Raw genomic sequence first — 18,316 nt, 5'->3', positions numbered from 1 at the left:
TTTGAAAGAGCATGTAATTCCATGAGGAATTCAACGTTTATTTGATGAAAATCGGTTTTGAAATGGCTGAGATATCCAAAACAGAGCGATTCTAATAAGTGTGGGACCCACACTTTATTACGATCGCTTTGTTTTGCTTTGTTTTTGGATGTTTCAGTCATTCCAAACCCGATTTTCATCAAATAAACTTTGAATTCCTCTTAAAATGGTATGCTCTGTACTATTTCATAGGTGTTTTCTTGGTATCTCGCAAAAAGTTAAAAGCCCAATTCTCATCTTCACCAATACTGTACCATCCCTTTAAGTTTTCTGGTGTATGTGAAACACTGACCATTTGCCTGATTCTCCCTCACCCTGCTAAATTGCAAGCCTTGGCATCAAATTTCAATAATGAGGCAATACTTCATACTGCTCTTCATGACTTTACTATCTACTCTGCCGACTGAGACAATTCAGAAAAGGTAACAAGTATCATTATGGGGTAAGAAAAGAAAGTAGGGAATATATCGTTTGATCTAATCTCTTATATATTTTGGTTTATTTCATTGCATGGGTGTAGTTGTGAATTGTGGCACTACTCTATTTGATTCAGTAAAATCATAATTGTCAGAATCAATCCATATTTGGGATGCATTAAGTCTTTTTTTCCTTTTTTTTTAGGTGAATAGAATTTTAACCCAGTATGCTACACAGAGCCAGATCATTATTTGCTGTATCATCTATAGTTTGATGATGATACTGGAAAAGCACAAGACTTTAGTCTTTGACTTAACTGATTATTCTCTGTTCAGAAATACTTATAAAAGTATAGCTATTCATCATGGTCGGAAATAACCTATTTGTGCATAATTCATTCACGATTCAAATAATGAGCATTCAAGACTCTGATTACAGTTTTGAACTCTAAATGAAGTTTTGAGGGAGATACTCAATTTGCAACTGAAAAGAAAAAAGACTCACCAAAAACACAATCAGACTAAAGAATCATCTTAAGTAAGGAGTTGTTGTAAAAGAAACTTGAATCCTGATCAAGTCACCTTATTTTGGCAGAAAGATTTTAGATGTATGACCCCAGCGAAAAAGCACAATGGACCAAAAGTTTTAGAATATCACTGATCATTGCTTGAAATCCAGGTAACCAGGCTTATTTTGAATCAGATCAACAACAGACAATAAGGCCTACACACATTTTTTTCACTCTCCTGTAAAGCATGGATGAAAATTAATCATGTTGCACTGATAGAGACCCTAGATTAATAATCTGTCTATTCAAGCATATCATTAATGTCCCATAGCTATCCCACACTTCATATTGACTACCAGATCTGACCATCATAATAACACAAAGGTTTGACAGACAGCAGAAAATAGGTACTTAGTCAGCAACAATGGTTTTGTCTGACCGATTTCACAGCCTCTTAAACACGCCATCTCTTCCATGTCCACCTGAAATCAATTATTCCGAATCAGATGGCTCTACATCAATAGCATGTTATGTAATCGGGCCCTGATACAATGCTGCTTCTTTGTGTGTTCTCCCCACACGCGATGTCTGCGAGTGACATCTTCTAATTGGACACTAATTTGCATAGAGGCTGCAGTCTGCTACCATCAATTTACAATGCTTAGAGTACTGGCATCCCCGCATCTTGTTGCGAAGGATGCTAAGACATGAAATGCGGAGGACAGATGAACATCTCAAAAGGAACACGATTGAAAATGCAGCTGCCGTCATTTCTGTCCAGTAGGCCTGCCTTATTGTAGTTACAATCTTTGAGGAAGCATATGTTTCCATGACAACAGCTACTCATAAAATATGTCACTCCTTTTGAAATATGGTACTTGGAATCATGCAATTTACATTGTGAGAACCAACTTGCCTGTGTGCATTATCATTCGGTGTCGAAACCCAAAAACGAATCACTCAACAAGTATGATTTCTTATTTACTTATGTTTTAATCTTCAATGAAATGTCAAGAGCACTGTGTATTGTAAATGAACTTTGCCTTACTTTGAATTTGCATTTGGACAGTTAGAATATTTTTTGCTTAATGTTGATTGACTGTGTGTCGGAATGATGGAAATGTACTCTGAGCAGGATGGCCAAACCATTTGACAGACTTTATTTTATCATCATCATAATCGGTTCAAAAGTACATTTTCCCCATTTACACCCAAATCTGACATCTGCAAGAAAAAAATACTCGTATTCCAAAGCATATGAAGAGTTTGTTCACAAAAACCGATAAGTCCATATTTGCCAAATGGAGATATTTGCGATTAAAGGTCAAGAAAAATAAAGAGAATAATAAGAAAATTTTTGCTTCTTTTGACCATAACTTCAAAAATGTACCTTTATATGTAGTCACCAATATATCATTTAGAAGGTGTTATTTTGGACTTTATGACAGAGACCGTACTTTAAAATCTTCAAAAATGGACTTATCGGTTTTTGCGAACAAACTCTTCATATATTGTTCTTTTGTGAAAGAAGCACTCAGCAGACCCTTCCGGCAAAGTTTAGAAATAGAACTTGAGAAATTCAGACGGGACTTGTCACTACCCTCAGGTCTCAAGCTGCCTTACCTGAAGACGGCTTTCCCTTCGACTAATCCAATGGCAAAGTAGTCGCCAGTCCCGTCCTCGTCCTGACTAGCGAAGAGGAGTCGCCCGGTGAGACTCTCCGGCTTGAAGGAGACGGTGATGTAGAAAGACTCGTAGAACTTGGAGGTCACCACCGGCAAGGAGAGGAAGGAGTTGCCATAGAAACGGGGGAAGCGGATGTCCACAGCTGCATGGCAGAGAGGCAATTGGGGAGAGAAATATGGTGGAATATAGTTTGGTAGCCACATCATCACAATCAATTCTACTGTTGACAGGAAAACATTGTTCACTATCCAAGCAAGTGAAAGTGGTGTAGGTATTGATGACATCGGTTCACTGTGTTTTTCTAGAAGATGTGAAATAAACATCTGGGTTCCATTTTTACTACACATTGATTTGGGATGAGCATAAAAGATGACTGAATTCTGTAAAGGGTAGACACCTTTGCACAAATGAGGGGGGCGCACGCACCCCCATTTTTTCTGTTTACTTCTTTTGTTTCAACCAAAAATTAAGAGGGGGCGCACGCCCGGTGCACCCCCCTCTGGATCCGCCACTGTTCGAGTATTTCATTTAGGTATAAATTGTCAATTTTGCACAGTTAACTAATCAGGGCTACAAGTGACACCATATTACCTATGTGTTTCACATTCCTATACACAGAGTAAAAAAGAAAACATGACAAATGAAAACATCTACGGAAGCTGTGGTGTGTTTTTTTTTTTCATTCATCTTGAAAAACATGTTCAATTCACTTTAATTTCTCATTTAAGATATAACATCCTAGATCAAACTGAAAAATAATTTAAAGCATCTTCAATGAATACAGGCAATTTTTTTAGGATACTATTCAAGGACTGGGCTCACAATACAATTTACCAAGCAAAATAAAGATTGTCCAGGCCTTATATAGAAAAGGAGTTTTGAAGTACTTGATATATTTCAGTCTCAATAATATTTGCTACGCAATATTTCAATGCAGTTTATACTACACGTGCATCCGTATTTCATTCTTAACTCTTTGAAAATGACGTCCTCACATTCACAGAGAATGCCTCTGTTAAATGTCAGACGGCGAAATCTTATCAGGAAAAATAACGAGACACAGATGTACATGAAGAGAAGTATCTCTTTGTACTTATAAGTAGGATGTTCAAACATACGCGACTATTTACATTATCCACACATGAATCATCACATAGATGACATACGGATATGGAGGGGGAGAGACAGTCAGAAAGAGACAGAGGAAAAAAAGAAGAGAAAAGAATGTAATCTACGAGCGGCAGCACTATTCAACATGATGTCATCAGCTTGCATGCATACACGCCTCCTCGTCCTCGGAATTCTATAGTCCGTCCTTGGCCAGTTGCCAAGATCAGCATTAGATATGAAACTACTCATCATTAGGGTAACATGTATAGTCCGTTGCTGTGCAATTAATTAAATGCATTTTGTCACTTGTAAACTTTTCTGTGGTAGTATACTTCCCATGGAGGACATGTAAAAATATCTTTTAATAATCATTCTGATATCATGAATATATTTCCTGTCACAGAGTCATTATCAATACACAATGAAGTGATTGAGGTGTTTTAACATATATTCCGACACAGGGTACGAGATGCTACAACAATATGAAAATATAGTGTGTAGAGTATATAATATGGTGGAGCACACATATGATTAAATCCTTCAGTACCGCTAGAGATTTGTCTGCACACAATCCCAATAGCATTTTGAGATGGTAGTCTTGTAAGGGTTAAAATCCTGACATTGTACTCGTTATACTACCAAATTTCAGCATTATTGCTGCTACTAATGATAACAATCAGATCAAAACAGAAATGTGAATATCAATGACAATAATGACAGTGAAAATCTTAGATAGATTATGGCTTAAGATGAAGATCATGTAGATAACGACCTCAATGTAATGTCTAACAAAAAGCAATTTCATATAGGATGTCATTCTCATTGTTGAAGTAAAGTTAGAAGTGTACAAATATTCCCTAAACCAAATTTGGCATGCCATACAGAGCTCATTAGTCAGAGATGCATGAAAAAGCCAAGATGCTATCTTACTAAAAATTGTTCACGCACGGATGCAGTTTATCTGACGAGGCAAAAAAAAAAATGTGGTTCAGCACCGCAAAAGGCAAGTGACTGAAATAGCTATGACTGCATACTAGTATATCAAAAAGAAAAAGAAAAGGAAGAGGGCGGGGGAGTATTTCACCTTTAAGTACAATTACAACGATATCATCTGATGTAGACGCTTAGCATCACCGATCAATATGCGGCATTTACTTGTCGAGACTGAGACAAGTGTAAAGCTGTCTGCCGTGTTGCGGTGCCGGGTCTGGGGAAGAGCCGTGTTTATTTGTACGCGTGAAATGCGATCATACCGTTCGGGGACACTCCAGGCGAGTCCGCCCGGCACATATATATGGCGCGATTCAATAAATCTCCCGACAGACAATATTGGCAGAGTAATAGGAACTGGCATCTAATACTTAAATGGGTGAGGGGATTAACTGGAGAAGGCAAGATCCCTCCCTGGATTAAGTGAGGGGTGACTGAATACCCCCCATATTGAAAAATTGATGCTTCCTCTTTCAGTCTTTGTACAGCAATAAATTCTGAATCACCCTCCTCTTGGGGACTGGTAACAGACTCAACTAACGGAGGAAAATTACTAAGGCCTCTTCTCCCCTATTTCCCCCAGTTGATATATCTTATACCGGAAAAACTGCGGGCAATTGAACTTAAGCTGTCAGAATATATGGATGGCAGAAAGAAATGAAAGGATAATTATTGGCAATTTGGACAATTTACTAATTATTTCTGGAATCATATTAACGATTAAGTTGTCAGAATATATGGATGGCAGATATAGATGAAAGGACAATTATTGGCAATTTTGACAATTTACCAATTCTTTCTTGCATCATATTAAACTGTTTACTTATGGTAGAGCCAGAGCATTATGAGATTTCAAAGAAGAACTTATAATCACAGGAAGTATAGATATTATATTTCAACTTGGTAAACTTTTTAAATCAAATGTTTATCTCAAGAGAGTGAGTCTTCCATTCTACTGATGCCATTGTGCATCTAGAAAGTAATCCACATAGAGAGCTATGGGTTACCTTCTTTTATACTCGAATGAGGCCTTTGTACTTTCAATGTTTAAAGTTAATTTTTCCTCCCTTCATGAGCTACAGTGGAAATTTATTTCCATCAAATTGTCCCTTCTCCTTTTTTGAATCCTGAAATCTGTCATCACAGTTTCTAAGCTTAAGCCGAAACTGATAGTAACATCCCCAAATAATTTAATGCTATTCACATACTGCAAAAGTGGAAATTTTCGGAGTGTTGAAATTTTTGCGCATTTCGCGCAATCAAAAACTAGCGCGAAAATAAAAGCATGCGAATATTTTTGCTTGCCATATGTCCCTGTAGTTGATGTCCCTGTAGTTGATACCGTGGAATTAAAAACACGCGAAACTCTTCTTATCCGGCCGAGCGCAAAAAATTAGTCTCGCAAAAATATCCACTTTTATAGTATCTTTGTTCGCATTTTCCTTCTTTAACCCCTCAAGTTGCCATGGACTTTGGCCAGTATAACGTTATGGGGTTTTCTGCACCAACTGGCACTCAAGCATACACAGGGTTAATCTGCTCCAAGTCTTAACGTCTTCAGCAGATACAAAATAAAATTGGTCTCTGAGATAACTTTTGGGGAGCACAAGTCTGCTTGTAATGTTACTTTCCATGTTTCCTAAAACTTATTGTCACAGCAAAGTCAAAGGCAACCCAAATCATTTACACATTTTTGTTCAAGATACCATGCAACGTAACTCTGTAACACTTGAATCCAAGTAAACATTAATTGCATCAAAATTGGGAGGAGTATATTGATGGGCTTGTAAAACCCAAAGGTATTTCTACAATCACTGCATTTTCCATTCTTTCTGCTGAAGTTTGTCACGATGATTCCATTTGCTTAACTGATTCAGATCACAAGTTCTTAATATAGAACACCAAAGTGTGATGTCACAGCCATTCATCGCCATGGAAACTGGTACTGAACAACCTCACCTGGCTGTCGTGTTTATGGGTGCTGTTTGTTATTCCGAAGGTTCAATATTCCGAAGGATCGTTATATACCGAAGGTTCATTAATCCAAAACACACAAATTCCCGAAAATCCGAAAATCCGAAAATAAAAAAGGGTTCGTTAATCCGAACATTTGTGGCATTATTCCGAAGGTTTGTTATTCCGAAGATTTGTTCATCCAAAAATGAAATTTGGAAAACTGAACCTTCGGAATAACGAATCTTCGGACTGAAGAGCCTTCGGAATAACGAACCTTCGGAATAACGAGCTGTAACCGTGTTTATATGTGCACCTGGTTCCAACCCAATCTATAACAGAAGACTGTGGCATAGTCACTTCAGTACTCTTATTTCTGTCACTTTGCTCATGGAATTAATATTTCTGGTTGCCAACGACAGTTTGGAAAGTGCTTCAAATACAACATGAGTCTCGGTCCACGTTACATGCTCCACCAGAATGACCTGATCACAATGGCAAGAATTCATTTGTCTTTTTTTTTTTTCCAGTTACACCAGGCTGGCATCATGCTGCGCTGAATGCATCTCAAGGGGTTTCCATGTGTGTGCTCTCCGAAATGTCACATCCGCTCTGAGCATCAGGACTGCATCGGTGCTGTTTGTAGACCACTTACCATCTCATATCATGACACCAACACACACACACATTCGTGTACACACAGACAGAGACACACACAAACACAAGACACAGACATTGTTGAAGTTCAGTCTGAGCAAAGCTCTAATGCCTTCAGAAAAAATTAACAAGTCTGTAATAAGAGATCCCTACAAGAAATGAATTACCAACCTTCATAGGACCGTTTTATTATCAGCATTTGGCTACAGTGAACAACTCTTTGCTCTCAATGTGTGAGAAAAAGTGCATTCACAAAGCAAAAGAGAGACAAAATGCAATGCTGGGAAATAGGTTTCCCCCCTGATCTTCCGCGCCCCTCTCACTACTTAGACGAGACAAATAACGGCAAAGTTTGTTTTTCAATTATCATGTCTTGCTGGCCGCCGATACGTGCTCTCTCTCCGAATTGGTGTCCTGCAGTGGACGGATGATCCCGCACGCAGTGGCTAGTCTGGGAATCAGACCCCATCTGCTAAAGCTCAGCATTACTGTCTCGTATTGCATCACGTTACATATTTCATACTTTCCAGCGCCGGGGCACCCACGCTCAATATTGATTTCTCTCTAGTTCTATCTCTATAAAAATCCACTGTGAGAGGTGCAGTCAATATGACTAAAGAGTTTCTGCAAAGTACATTGAATTGCCAGGAATAGTTGCGTGCAAAACAACGAAAACAAAAGCGAAAAACTAGCAGAGTACTCTAAACAGAAAAGAAAGTCTGGTGAAAACCTCTTTATACTCCATCTCCAAGCATTCACTAGAAACGTCAGAGCATTCATGGGAGTTCATGTCCTCTTTGATATATTGACCGCATTTGATGACCCCACCTTCTTGCCTTCATAAAGCAAACAAGATTACTCTTTTAGCCTTCCTAATTAAACTTGATGAATGCCTTTACTTTAACATGAGTAATTTACCTCTTAAGGCAATAAAACTGCCAACATACAAATGTAATTTTCAAAAGGTCATTGCTATAAAGTTAAGCTGGGTGAGATTTGTTATATCTTTTCAAGAGGCTACATTACATTTCAAAGCTATACACTAATTCAAAGCACCAATCAATACTTTCATATTAAAATACGCACATTGACATAGTGGTCACAGTAACCAGCAATGTCACTTTGACTACATGCCATGCACATCATGACCGATTAACCTTTGCAGTAATTGATTCTTTTATTGTGCTTTGTTTGCTGGTTGGCATGAAGACTGGGGTGCTTTCAGTTTAGGTTTGGTTTATTTTCATACATTTCTCAAAATACAAACAATACTTTGTGGTCAAATATGAAATACATGGCACGTAAAAAACACATCTCACAAAATATACAGTAAATATTGTACATTAAAACTACTTGTAACTGTGAGGGTGAAAAAAAAAAGGTTGGACCCGAAGCGCCTCTCATGCCTAATGAGAGCACAAGCTTTGTTCAACTGCGTGAATTAAGACTTCATAAAAAGTCTAGAATATCAACACAGAGACTTACCACAGGTTGCATGAATGAGTCTTTATTTAGAGTTTTCAAGTCAAAAAAGGATCCTCTAACATCTTGGATTTCATGCATCTTTCCCATACACAGACCATCAGAACTCTTCTATCTGCAGAATAATTTGATGGAGTGGAAGACATTCATCACACAATATCTGCCAATACGCAGATTTCCAATGTCTACTACTGCAAGAGCAGAAATTTTCATGGCATCGATTTTTTGCACTTGGCGGGGTAACGTGAATTCTAGTGTTTTTCATTTCAAGAACTGTCAAGACGATGAGTGAGCACTTCATACAGCTCACCGCTGCCAGGGCAGTCAAGACCTTTGGCAGCACATGCTATCATGGTATGCTAAGAGGTAACTGTTCTGCATTACGACTGCAAATTCATTCACACAACAGGACTAGTGAACATGACTAAAACAACATATATAAGTTTAATATACTCCCACAATATAATATATTTTATACATTTAGACATGAATGCCACGTGTAAATAACTTCAAATATCTCCATCACATTCCCCTGCAAGGAGATGAAAGACTGTGCCCGTTTTTCTCACGAATTTTTCCGTTTTCAAGATGCAGATCCACCGAGACGGCGGAAGTGACAGCAGCAGTCTGCTATGCAAGGGGGATAAAAACTGCATTTTGTGAGGGCGCCATTGTCAGTGTAATCTGTGTCCGACTCTCGTAAGGCTCACTCAGTTGCTCAAGAGCGGCTCATCCACCGGATTTCCTGACTAACTTACGGTGGGCTGATTTTTGCAAGAATTGTAGGCACTTCTGGAATGCCCGTATACTCCCGGAGAGTACAACACAGTGCATTGTCAACTTTTTGGACAAGGCAAATATCAAACATTTTTGACAAGGATGGATACTTGAAGATCTGGAAATCTGAACATGTGATACATGAGCAAGAAGTATACCTTCCCATGCTTGATTTAGTGTTGTCCTGTGCTATCTTAGAATGTGAATGCACTTGTATGGACAAGGAGCTCATGCATCACAGACAGACTGACAGCAGACACACATACAATACAAACAGAGACACAAACACACCCAAACATACACACGAATACAATGTACAAGCACACAAGTGAAGGAACATTATCATCAGTTACTTCCATCGCATCGACTAACTGCCATTGGAAAAATCAATACCGACTGTGGTATGTCCATTACTCTGAAGTGACGCTGTTATCGTGGTAACTGTATCTATGGGCGACCACAGGTAGACCCCAATCTCTTCCTGTATTAAACATCTTACATGAAGATATCATTTGAAAGGATCTGAGCAATCATTCAAAGCATTAAGTACCACCTACACAAGTGTGTTTCTTACAACATTAAGCACAAGCTTCAAAACCATTAATATGTTTAATAGCAAATATGATTTATGAAATACAGTGGAACATATAACAAACAAGGAAAAGTAGAAATTACGCGGTGCGTAAAATATGTCCCCGCCGGAAGTAGCATTTAGTAGCAAAATGTACAATATCGGTCAAAAATCAAGGTCAAAGGTCAAAGAAGTCAAAGGTCAAAATTCTGTGTAGAAGTTTTGAAGCACTCACCTAGTGCCATCACAAAAAGCAAACGGAATCGAAATCGGGTTAGAAATGGCGAAGGAGTAGCATTTTGTAGCCAATGTACAATATAGGTCAAAAATCAAGGTCAAAGGTCAAAGAAGTCAAAGGTCAAAATTCTGTGTAGAAGTTTTGAAGCCCTCACCTAGTGCCATCACATAAAGCAAACGGAATCGAAATCGGGTTAGAAATGGCGAAGGAGTAGCATTTTGTAGCCAATGTACAATATAGGTCAAAAATCAAGGTCAAAGGTCAAAGGAGTCAAAGGTCAAAATTCTGTGTAGAAGTTTTGAAGCCCTCACCTAGTGCCATCACATAAAGCAAACGGAATCGAAATCGGGTTAGAAATGGCGAAGGAGTAGCATTTTGTATCCAATGTACAATATAGGTCAAAAATCAAGGTCAAAGGTCAAAGAAGTCAAAGGTCAAAATTCTGTGTAGAAGTTTTGAAGCCCTCACCTAGTGCCATCACATAAAGCAAACGGAATCGAAATCGGGTTAGAAATGGCGAAGGAGTAGCATTTTGTAGCCAATGTACAATATAGGTCAAAAATCAAGGTCAAAGGTCAAAGAAGTCAAAGGTCAAAATTCTGTGTAGAAGTTTTGAAGCCCTCACCTAGTGCCATCACATAAAGCAAACGGAATCGAAATCGGGTTAGAAATGGCGAAGGAGTAGCATTTTGTAGCCAATGTACAATATAGGTCAAAAATCAAGGTCAAAGGTCAAAGAAGTCAAAGGTCAAAATTCTGTGTAGAAGTTTTGAAGCCCTCACCTAGTGCCATCACATAAAGCAAACGGAATCGAAATCGGGTTAGAAATGGCGAAATAGTAGCATTTTGTAGCCAATGTACAATATAGGTCAAAAATCAAGGTCAAAGGTCAAAGAAGTCAAAGGTCAAAATTCTGTGTAGAAGTTTTGAAGCCCTCACCTAGTGCCATCACATAAAGCAAACGGAATCGAAATCGGGTTAGAAATGGCGAAGGAGTAGCATTTTGTAGCCAATGTACAATATAGGTCAAAAAATCAAGGTCAAAGGTCAAAGAAGTCAAAGGTCAAAATTCTGTGTAGAAGTTTTGAAGCCCTCACCTAGTGCCATCACATAAAGCAAACGGAATCGAAATCGGGTTAGAAATGGCGAAGGAGTAGCATTTTGAAGCAAAATGTACAATATAGGTCAAAGGTCAAGGTCAAAGGTCACAACTGAAATTCTGTGTAGAAGTTTCAAAGCTCCCATGTAGTGCTATCATATAAAGCAAACAGAATTAAAATTGGCTCATAAATGACAGAGAAGTAGCAAATTGAACATTTTGATCACACACGGACGCACAGACAGACGGACGGACAGACACACGGACACACACACGTACGGAGCCCGTTTCATAGTCCCCTGCTCGAACTCGTTCGGCGGGGACAACAAAAATGAATAGGCTATCTACTTACATATTTGACTGAAATCATAGATAGGTATCCATATCATACAGGGAGTGCAGCATTATGTTGGTAAGGTTTTTTTATAAACCATGTGAACACTGACATAGCGTGTCATACACACTGAATCTTGAAATATGATACTGAAAGTTTCAATAAGTCTGTTCATCTCACGAACAATATCTCTTAGCTCTATGAAAGATGAAAAGAGACATGTGTTCACAAATAAGATTACATGCTTCCTTGAAGATTCCAAGAAAGAGTATAGTCTTACAAGGAAACTTCTTCACGCTACCTTTTTCTTTTTCTCTGCACCATCTGCACTATCGCGAGGACAATCGAGAAGAGATTTACAAAAGGAAAATTCAGAATTAAGAGGATAGATGCATGAAACATATCTGGCTTTGGTATTGATTCGGCAGTAGCAATTACATCATATCAATGGAATTTGCTGGTGCTAAAAGCATGTTTCATTCTCTGACGTGAGCAAAGGATGAGTTTCACTCCAGGGCAGTTGGTGTCTGCCGAGCTGCGGCTGCTGCTGCACCGCAGGCAACGAAAAAGTTGAATCTTCCCTCGGACTTTATAACCTCATCACCATCAGGAGAAGAAAAAAAAAACCAGAAAGCACCACCAGTTTGGGAACGTCAACAGATGTTGGTTGCTTTCGAAGCAAACTTGGTCTGAACTGTATGAATTGATTTTTCATGCTTGCACAAGGCTCGATGAGTGTGAAATAAGAGCTCTGAGAATGCCAATGACTTGTACTGGACAGGCTTATCATATCCACACCATGAACGAAGAAAAGGCTTACATTTGATGCTAGTACATTTGAAGCACTAATGAAGTGCATTTCCACATCAATATTTGTGGTCATGATGAGCAGCAGTCTCATTCAACACGCTACAAGAAAAAAGGAAGCACTACACGAAACCTTCACTCAATATAGGCCCTCACAATTCTCAAAGTGGTTTTATTTCAAAATGATCAGAAAGCCTGTCTGTCTTAATTTGCTTCCATCTCCGAAGATTTGTGCCACCTGTTTTAATGCCTACTGCAGTCGAAGCTTAAAAGAATCCAGTGAGCTTGCAAAAATGCATGGGGGTATTTTCTAAAGATGGATCATTCTTTTTAAACCAACTACACACTTGGTCGGGTGGTGAAAGCTCTTATATGTTACTGCCCCATACAGTAAAAAAAAAAGAAAAGAAAAGAAAAAAAAAGGTGATATCAACCTTTCCTACCAACATAAAGTTATATCGCAATTGATATGAGTGCAATCAGTGAAAGTTTCCTGCTAATATCCTTAAAACATGCCAACAAATAATCTGACAAATGAACCAACTGACCATTGCTTCTATGTCTTTGGCATCGAGCCACTGGTCAGCGCAAAGGAAGGTTCGATGACCACCCCTCTGGGCCTTAAAGTCCAAGTTCCTCGGCGGCAAGATAAGCAATCATTTATTCAGTATCTCATTTACTCCAGCGCTGCATTCTAAATTGCTGACGGGAACTCGGCCGCCTCTTCCGACAATGAAACTGCATGGAGACAATGATTTACGTGGCTGGCCCTAGGAGAAAATAATATGATCTGCTTGTGCCAAGTTGATACTGGTATGATGGATTATTATAAACTGTAATTAATACTGCAAGTCTCATCTATTTTTTTGCCACAGCCCCAATGATTAGCAAACACCCAAGGATCACAGGTCACAGGCACACGCAGGAAGTGCCCTGAGTGGAATACGTTTTGGAATTTTATTAAATGCACTTGAACTTTTCTCCAAACCCTCCACATTGCCATCAAAGATTCCATGAATTATGGTGCTTGAAATTGAGGGGAAAATTGTAATTTTCTTTTTTAGATATCAGAATAAGTATACACCAAGTACTACGAAATGGAAAATATTAATTAAATATCCTTTTACTTTCTTTGAAGTGTCTACAATTAACAGGTAAAAGAAGTTCAGAGTTTATCAGGTAGTGCTTCCTCAGGGGCATGAACCAAAAGCATATTTCTACTAGTATAACTTTTGGCTTAGCACTTTCCTTTACGCCAAATGTGTCAAGCAATCAAAGTTGGCATCCTGTGCATGCCCCCTGTAATTCGACTATTATGCAAATACAACAAAATATTAAAGAACAACAATCTAGTGATCCTACACAAATGACAATGTGAAGAACTACTTAGATTATGCTAATATTTCTGAACAGATTTAGGAAATTGTTGTGATGTTGCAATATTACTGTACATTTCAATGGATGCCGCTTGGTAGATATACGTTAATGTGCATATGCATACTATATCAAGCGGCATAGTTGTTTGGTAGTGCAATGAAGATCTTGCTAAGATGTAGACTTACTCTTCATATCTGTCTATCAGATTTTTCCTCTCTGCTTAATTATGAGTGTGTTATGTGAACTACACAATATACAAAACACATCAAAAAACAACCTGTAACAACAGAAATCTGGACCAATCAACTCAAAATACACACCAGAAGATAATGAGCCAACTATCTGACACAGTACAGAGCCATGCAGGGTTAGGCTTATCAACTAATGTGAATAGTTAAACTATTTTTCCTAATAAGTCTCTATATGCCCTTTCCAAATTGATTCTTTTTGTTTGTTCTGTCTATGTCTTTGTTTCCCCAATTGATTATGTGTGTGTGCTTCTGTTTGCTTCCATTACTTTAGTTTTAATTGTTCTTTCGTAGGTCTAATTAATTAGTGGCCCACATCTCTACTAGCTTGTCTCTTATGTGGGCCTTTATTTTTCCACAGCACAAAGATGTTGGGAAAAAATGTTTAATATAGATTGTGCATTAACTCATTTCCTTTTTCCGCTCTCATACGTATGTTTATATACATTTTGCTATAATATTGATTTGTTCTAATTGTTGTATTTGAAAAGGATGTGATATTGGAAATTAGATTTGATTTGAATAAAAAAGAATTATTTCTCATTTTGAAAAGAGAAGTCTTTGGATGCAGATCATGGCTAAAACAGTAAGAGTATTCTGATCACACTGCTTACCGTATTTCTCATCACTTGAAAACATGAAAACTGTGCCCATATTTTTGGAATAATGCATTATGGGTACACAAATTCATTTTCATTATGACTGCCGATATCAATCTTTTCTCTTGCAGCATGGTCCCATCTGTGCCGTACCACCTATACAGGGCCTAAGCATAGTACACACCCTGTACTTTCAACTTTACTCGGCTCCGACTACCGAAGGTTCAAGGAACTCTTGTCAATGCTCCTCAATCACGTCTTAAAACTTGATGAAAGCGGGTCCAGCCATGCACCTGCATGTCACAACACATCCTCATCCAGTCGGACTATGACGTCTTCGCTCCTTTGTAGAGGGAGGGGGGTAAAAAAAAACTCCAAGGAGACGCACGCCCTCGCTTGTGCAAACACGCCAGACAAGCCTCGTCGTGATTAACTGGCGCAGTAAAAACATTTCGCGTTTGGTGCGTATTCTGTTGCTGCCTGGGGGTAGGGACGGCATATAATGCAGGATTTTCCAAATTGATTATAGTTATTTCAGTCACAACTGCATTAATGAGAACTTGTACATGCTGAAAAAAATATTAGACAGAGTACCGTAAAGATTTCAAAATGGCCTCTGATGTTGTAATTTGTTCATGTGTATGGCATGGATTGTGATGCTCCACTGAAAAATGGACTGGCATGGACTACACTATTAGGACAGTGGCAAGTGCAGATATGACCGTGTGGGTTGGCTGAGAGCAGTGAGGTTTTCCCTATTACTCAAATTTGAGGCAGTTTGTGCCCTTTTGGCCTGTCACAAATCACTTTACTATCACACGTGTTTATCTGGATACTGCAAGCCTTATTGCAACTGAAGTATAAAGAAGCATACAGCTAGCTGAAAGAAATGTGATTCAACAGTATTTTGCACGCCCAGTAAAAGTTGGCTATACGTCGATGTAAAAAGTTACGAGCGAATTGAAATCTTTCAAAATTGTAGATAAAGTGAAAAATCCTTTCACATGTGTCGCTACTTACACCAAATTTTGCACACCACTGGCTTATATCCTCTGTTAGGTGTGCATTTCATCACGGCCCAATAAACACTGTCACGGTGACAGCTAAGTGTAGGGTTTGCAGTGCCTTGTAGGGCATGATTGATTGTGCTGCAGCCAACAAAGTGCTAAATCTACACGCGCTGCTATCACAAACTCGGCCATAAATACTTTGTGCTTTCATTTCCGAGTGTCCAGAGTAATCTCAAAAGGTCAGATCCCTGGTATGAATTATTTTGACTGCCTCCATAAAGGCACGATGCGAATATAGGAAACTATTGAGGTATAGGATGATTTCAAGGCGACAATATAATGCCCAGATCTTTGCAGAAACCACATTCATTTTTGTTTCACTTTCGTTTCTAACAAGTATATAATGTACACGCTGACAGCAGTAGGGGAGGGAATCACACATCCCCCACCCTATTCCAAAATGGCTGTCACAGCAGTTTCTATGAAAGGAGCAGATATCCTTTGTTCGCCATGAACAAGATCTGGACAAAAAATACATATAGAACTTGATCTTTCTTTGCGTGATCGCACACAAAGGAAAGCATCATGCAGGCTACCTTACATATAGCGCCTATAAGTCAAATGAAAACAAGGTCAAATCCTGCTCGGGTACATATGCCACAATTTCTTTTATCAGGGCTACTACTGAAACACTGATGAATTCAGTGCCTATTTACATGAATGTAGGGCAATGTCTCAATCAGTTGCATAAAAACACTGTGATTAATAGAATTTTCATGACACTTATGGTCTTTAAAAATGATCATCTCCTTAATCCGTTGAGGACGGACTGATTTTGCTACAACACGCATTTCCCATAGACCCATGCCTGAGTAGACTCGGGACTCGTCTTCACCAGTTTAAAAGAAAAACAAAACTTCCTATTTCCATATGTACCCATTAGCAATAGCTACGCACACATCTCATTTCTTCTGCTAAGATCTGATGATATGCTAATACGGTGTTCTTTATCCAGGGTAGCTTCTTCAGTATTAACACTATTCCACCAGAGGGCCTCACCAATCTGCAATCAGTCCTGACTAGATACGTTCATTCTTGCTCAAAAGTTGCCAAGAAATGATAAGAAAACACAAATCCATATCCAAAGATGAAGAGGGCTCTTTTGGTTTATGGCCACACGACAGGCGACGTGCCCTGATTTATGGTGTTTGATATTTCCAGAACACTTAGCCCGTTGTTTGTATACAATCACACAGGTGATTTATCGGAGTCCAAATGAAGACCCAGCGGTTCATGTCCCTAAATGAGGCTGAACCTTTTCCACCTTTCTTCTCTCTTTTTCTATCTCTTCTCAAGATTCTTTGACTGTCGTATATTTCAAATTCGAAGTCTGGGCTCCATCACTTACCATCCTTAATTAAAAAGCAAGAATACATAAAGTGTCAACGGAACCACCACATATCAGTTTTGACTACCTGGGCCCTGGCATGTCACGTAAAACTACAGTGCAGTTCCACATGGTTATTCTTGCTCACAAGATCACATCATTTTTTTTTTCTTACCCGGTTGAAAACAACAGCATGTATTATCTTCTCTTAATTTGCAAACTACATCAAACCTTTTGTACATTGTATGCTAATAATACATTTTCATAATGCTTGGTGACAATTTTGATTGCATTCTGCTCATTCTTTCATCCCATGCACTCCCTCCAATACACTCCCCTCCCCCCCCCCCCCAAAAAAAAAGAAGAAAATGTGCATTAGACAAAACCATCACAATACTTCAGGGAGTTATAGGTGTAACAATAGCATGGTCTAAATTAAAAAGGCCATTGGAATACAATAGGTAAATATAAGCATCAGGTAAAATGTCCTAAACAATTTTCAGAACATATGCCCTGATTGGGCTCAAGGTCATTTCACACATAATGTATGGAGGAAAATGCCTTTCTGGTGTGAGCCATCTTGGCAGTTTCAGTAAAAAACTCGGACTTCTGAATCCTCATCAGTGGCCTAGACCAATTGGAGGCCAGTTATTCCCTGTACATATGTTTTTGAGTTGCAAAGATCAATCAAGAAAAAATAATAAGTGCATGCGCCTAGAGTCTGGAAGAAAGGCTACACATCTCTTTTAACCTGACTGGCACACTAACTGGACTTGCCTTTGATAGACTCAAGGCAGATAGATATCAGGGGAGGTGGTCAGTGCTATCAAATTGACAGCCTTTTAACAAGTCAAAATAAGAGTCTTTTCAAATTGGAGCAGATGTTTGTTTGCCCAAGTGCAACGCCTGTCAAGAGACAGTCCCACTTAGCAAAAGACAAGGGATTACCATGGGAGTAACCAACACTAATGAAAGACGACAAGTTGTTCTTCTCCTGGCATCCAATTCACCCCGTCACTTTTCTATC

General features: G+C 38.8%; 1 protein-coding gene across 1 annotated transcript in view; it reads right to left on the bottom strand.

Annotated features, from left to right (window-relative positions):
* The window catches only part of LOC139723597 (pikachurin-like), a 152,410-nt gene that overhangs the window by 26,012 nt on the left and 108,082 nt on the right, over window positions 1–18,316 (bottom strand). Inside the window, exon 4 of the mRNA XM_071634831.1 lies at window positions 2,588–2,792. Within this exon, the coding sequence (XP_071490932.1) occupies window positions 2,588–2,792 (205 nt within the window). The remainder of the gene's footprint in view (window positions 1–2,587; window positions 2,793–18,316) is intronic.

Source organism: Diadema antillarum, unplaced genomic scaffold (assembly GCF_040938485.1).
Source record: "Diadema antillarum isolate AM-2024a unplaced genomic scaffold, OU_Dant_1.0 scf00000195, whole genome shotgun sequence".
NCBI lineage: Eukaryota > Metazoa > Echinodermata > Echinoidea > Diadematoida > Diadematidae > Diadema > Diadema antillarum.
Note: the sequence above shows the minus strand (reverse complement) of the source record. Positions and strands in the feature narration are given on the sequence as shown.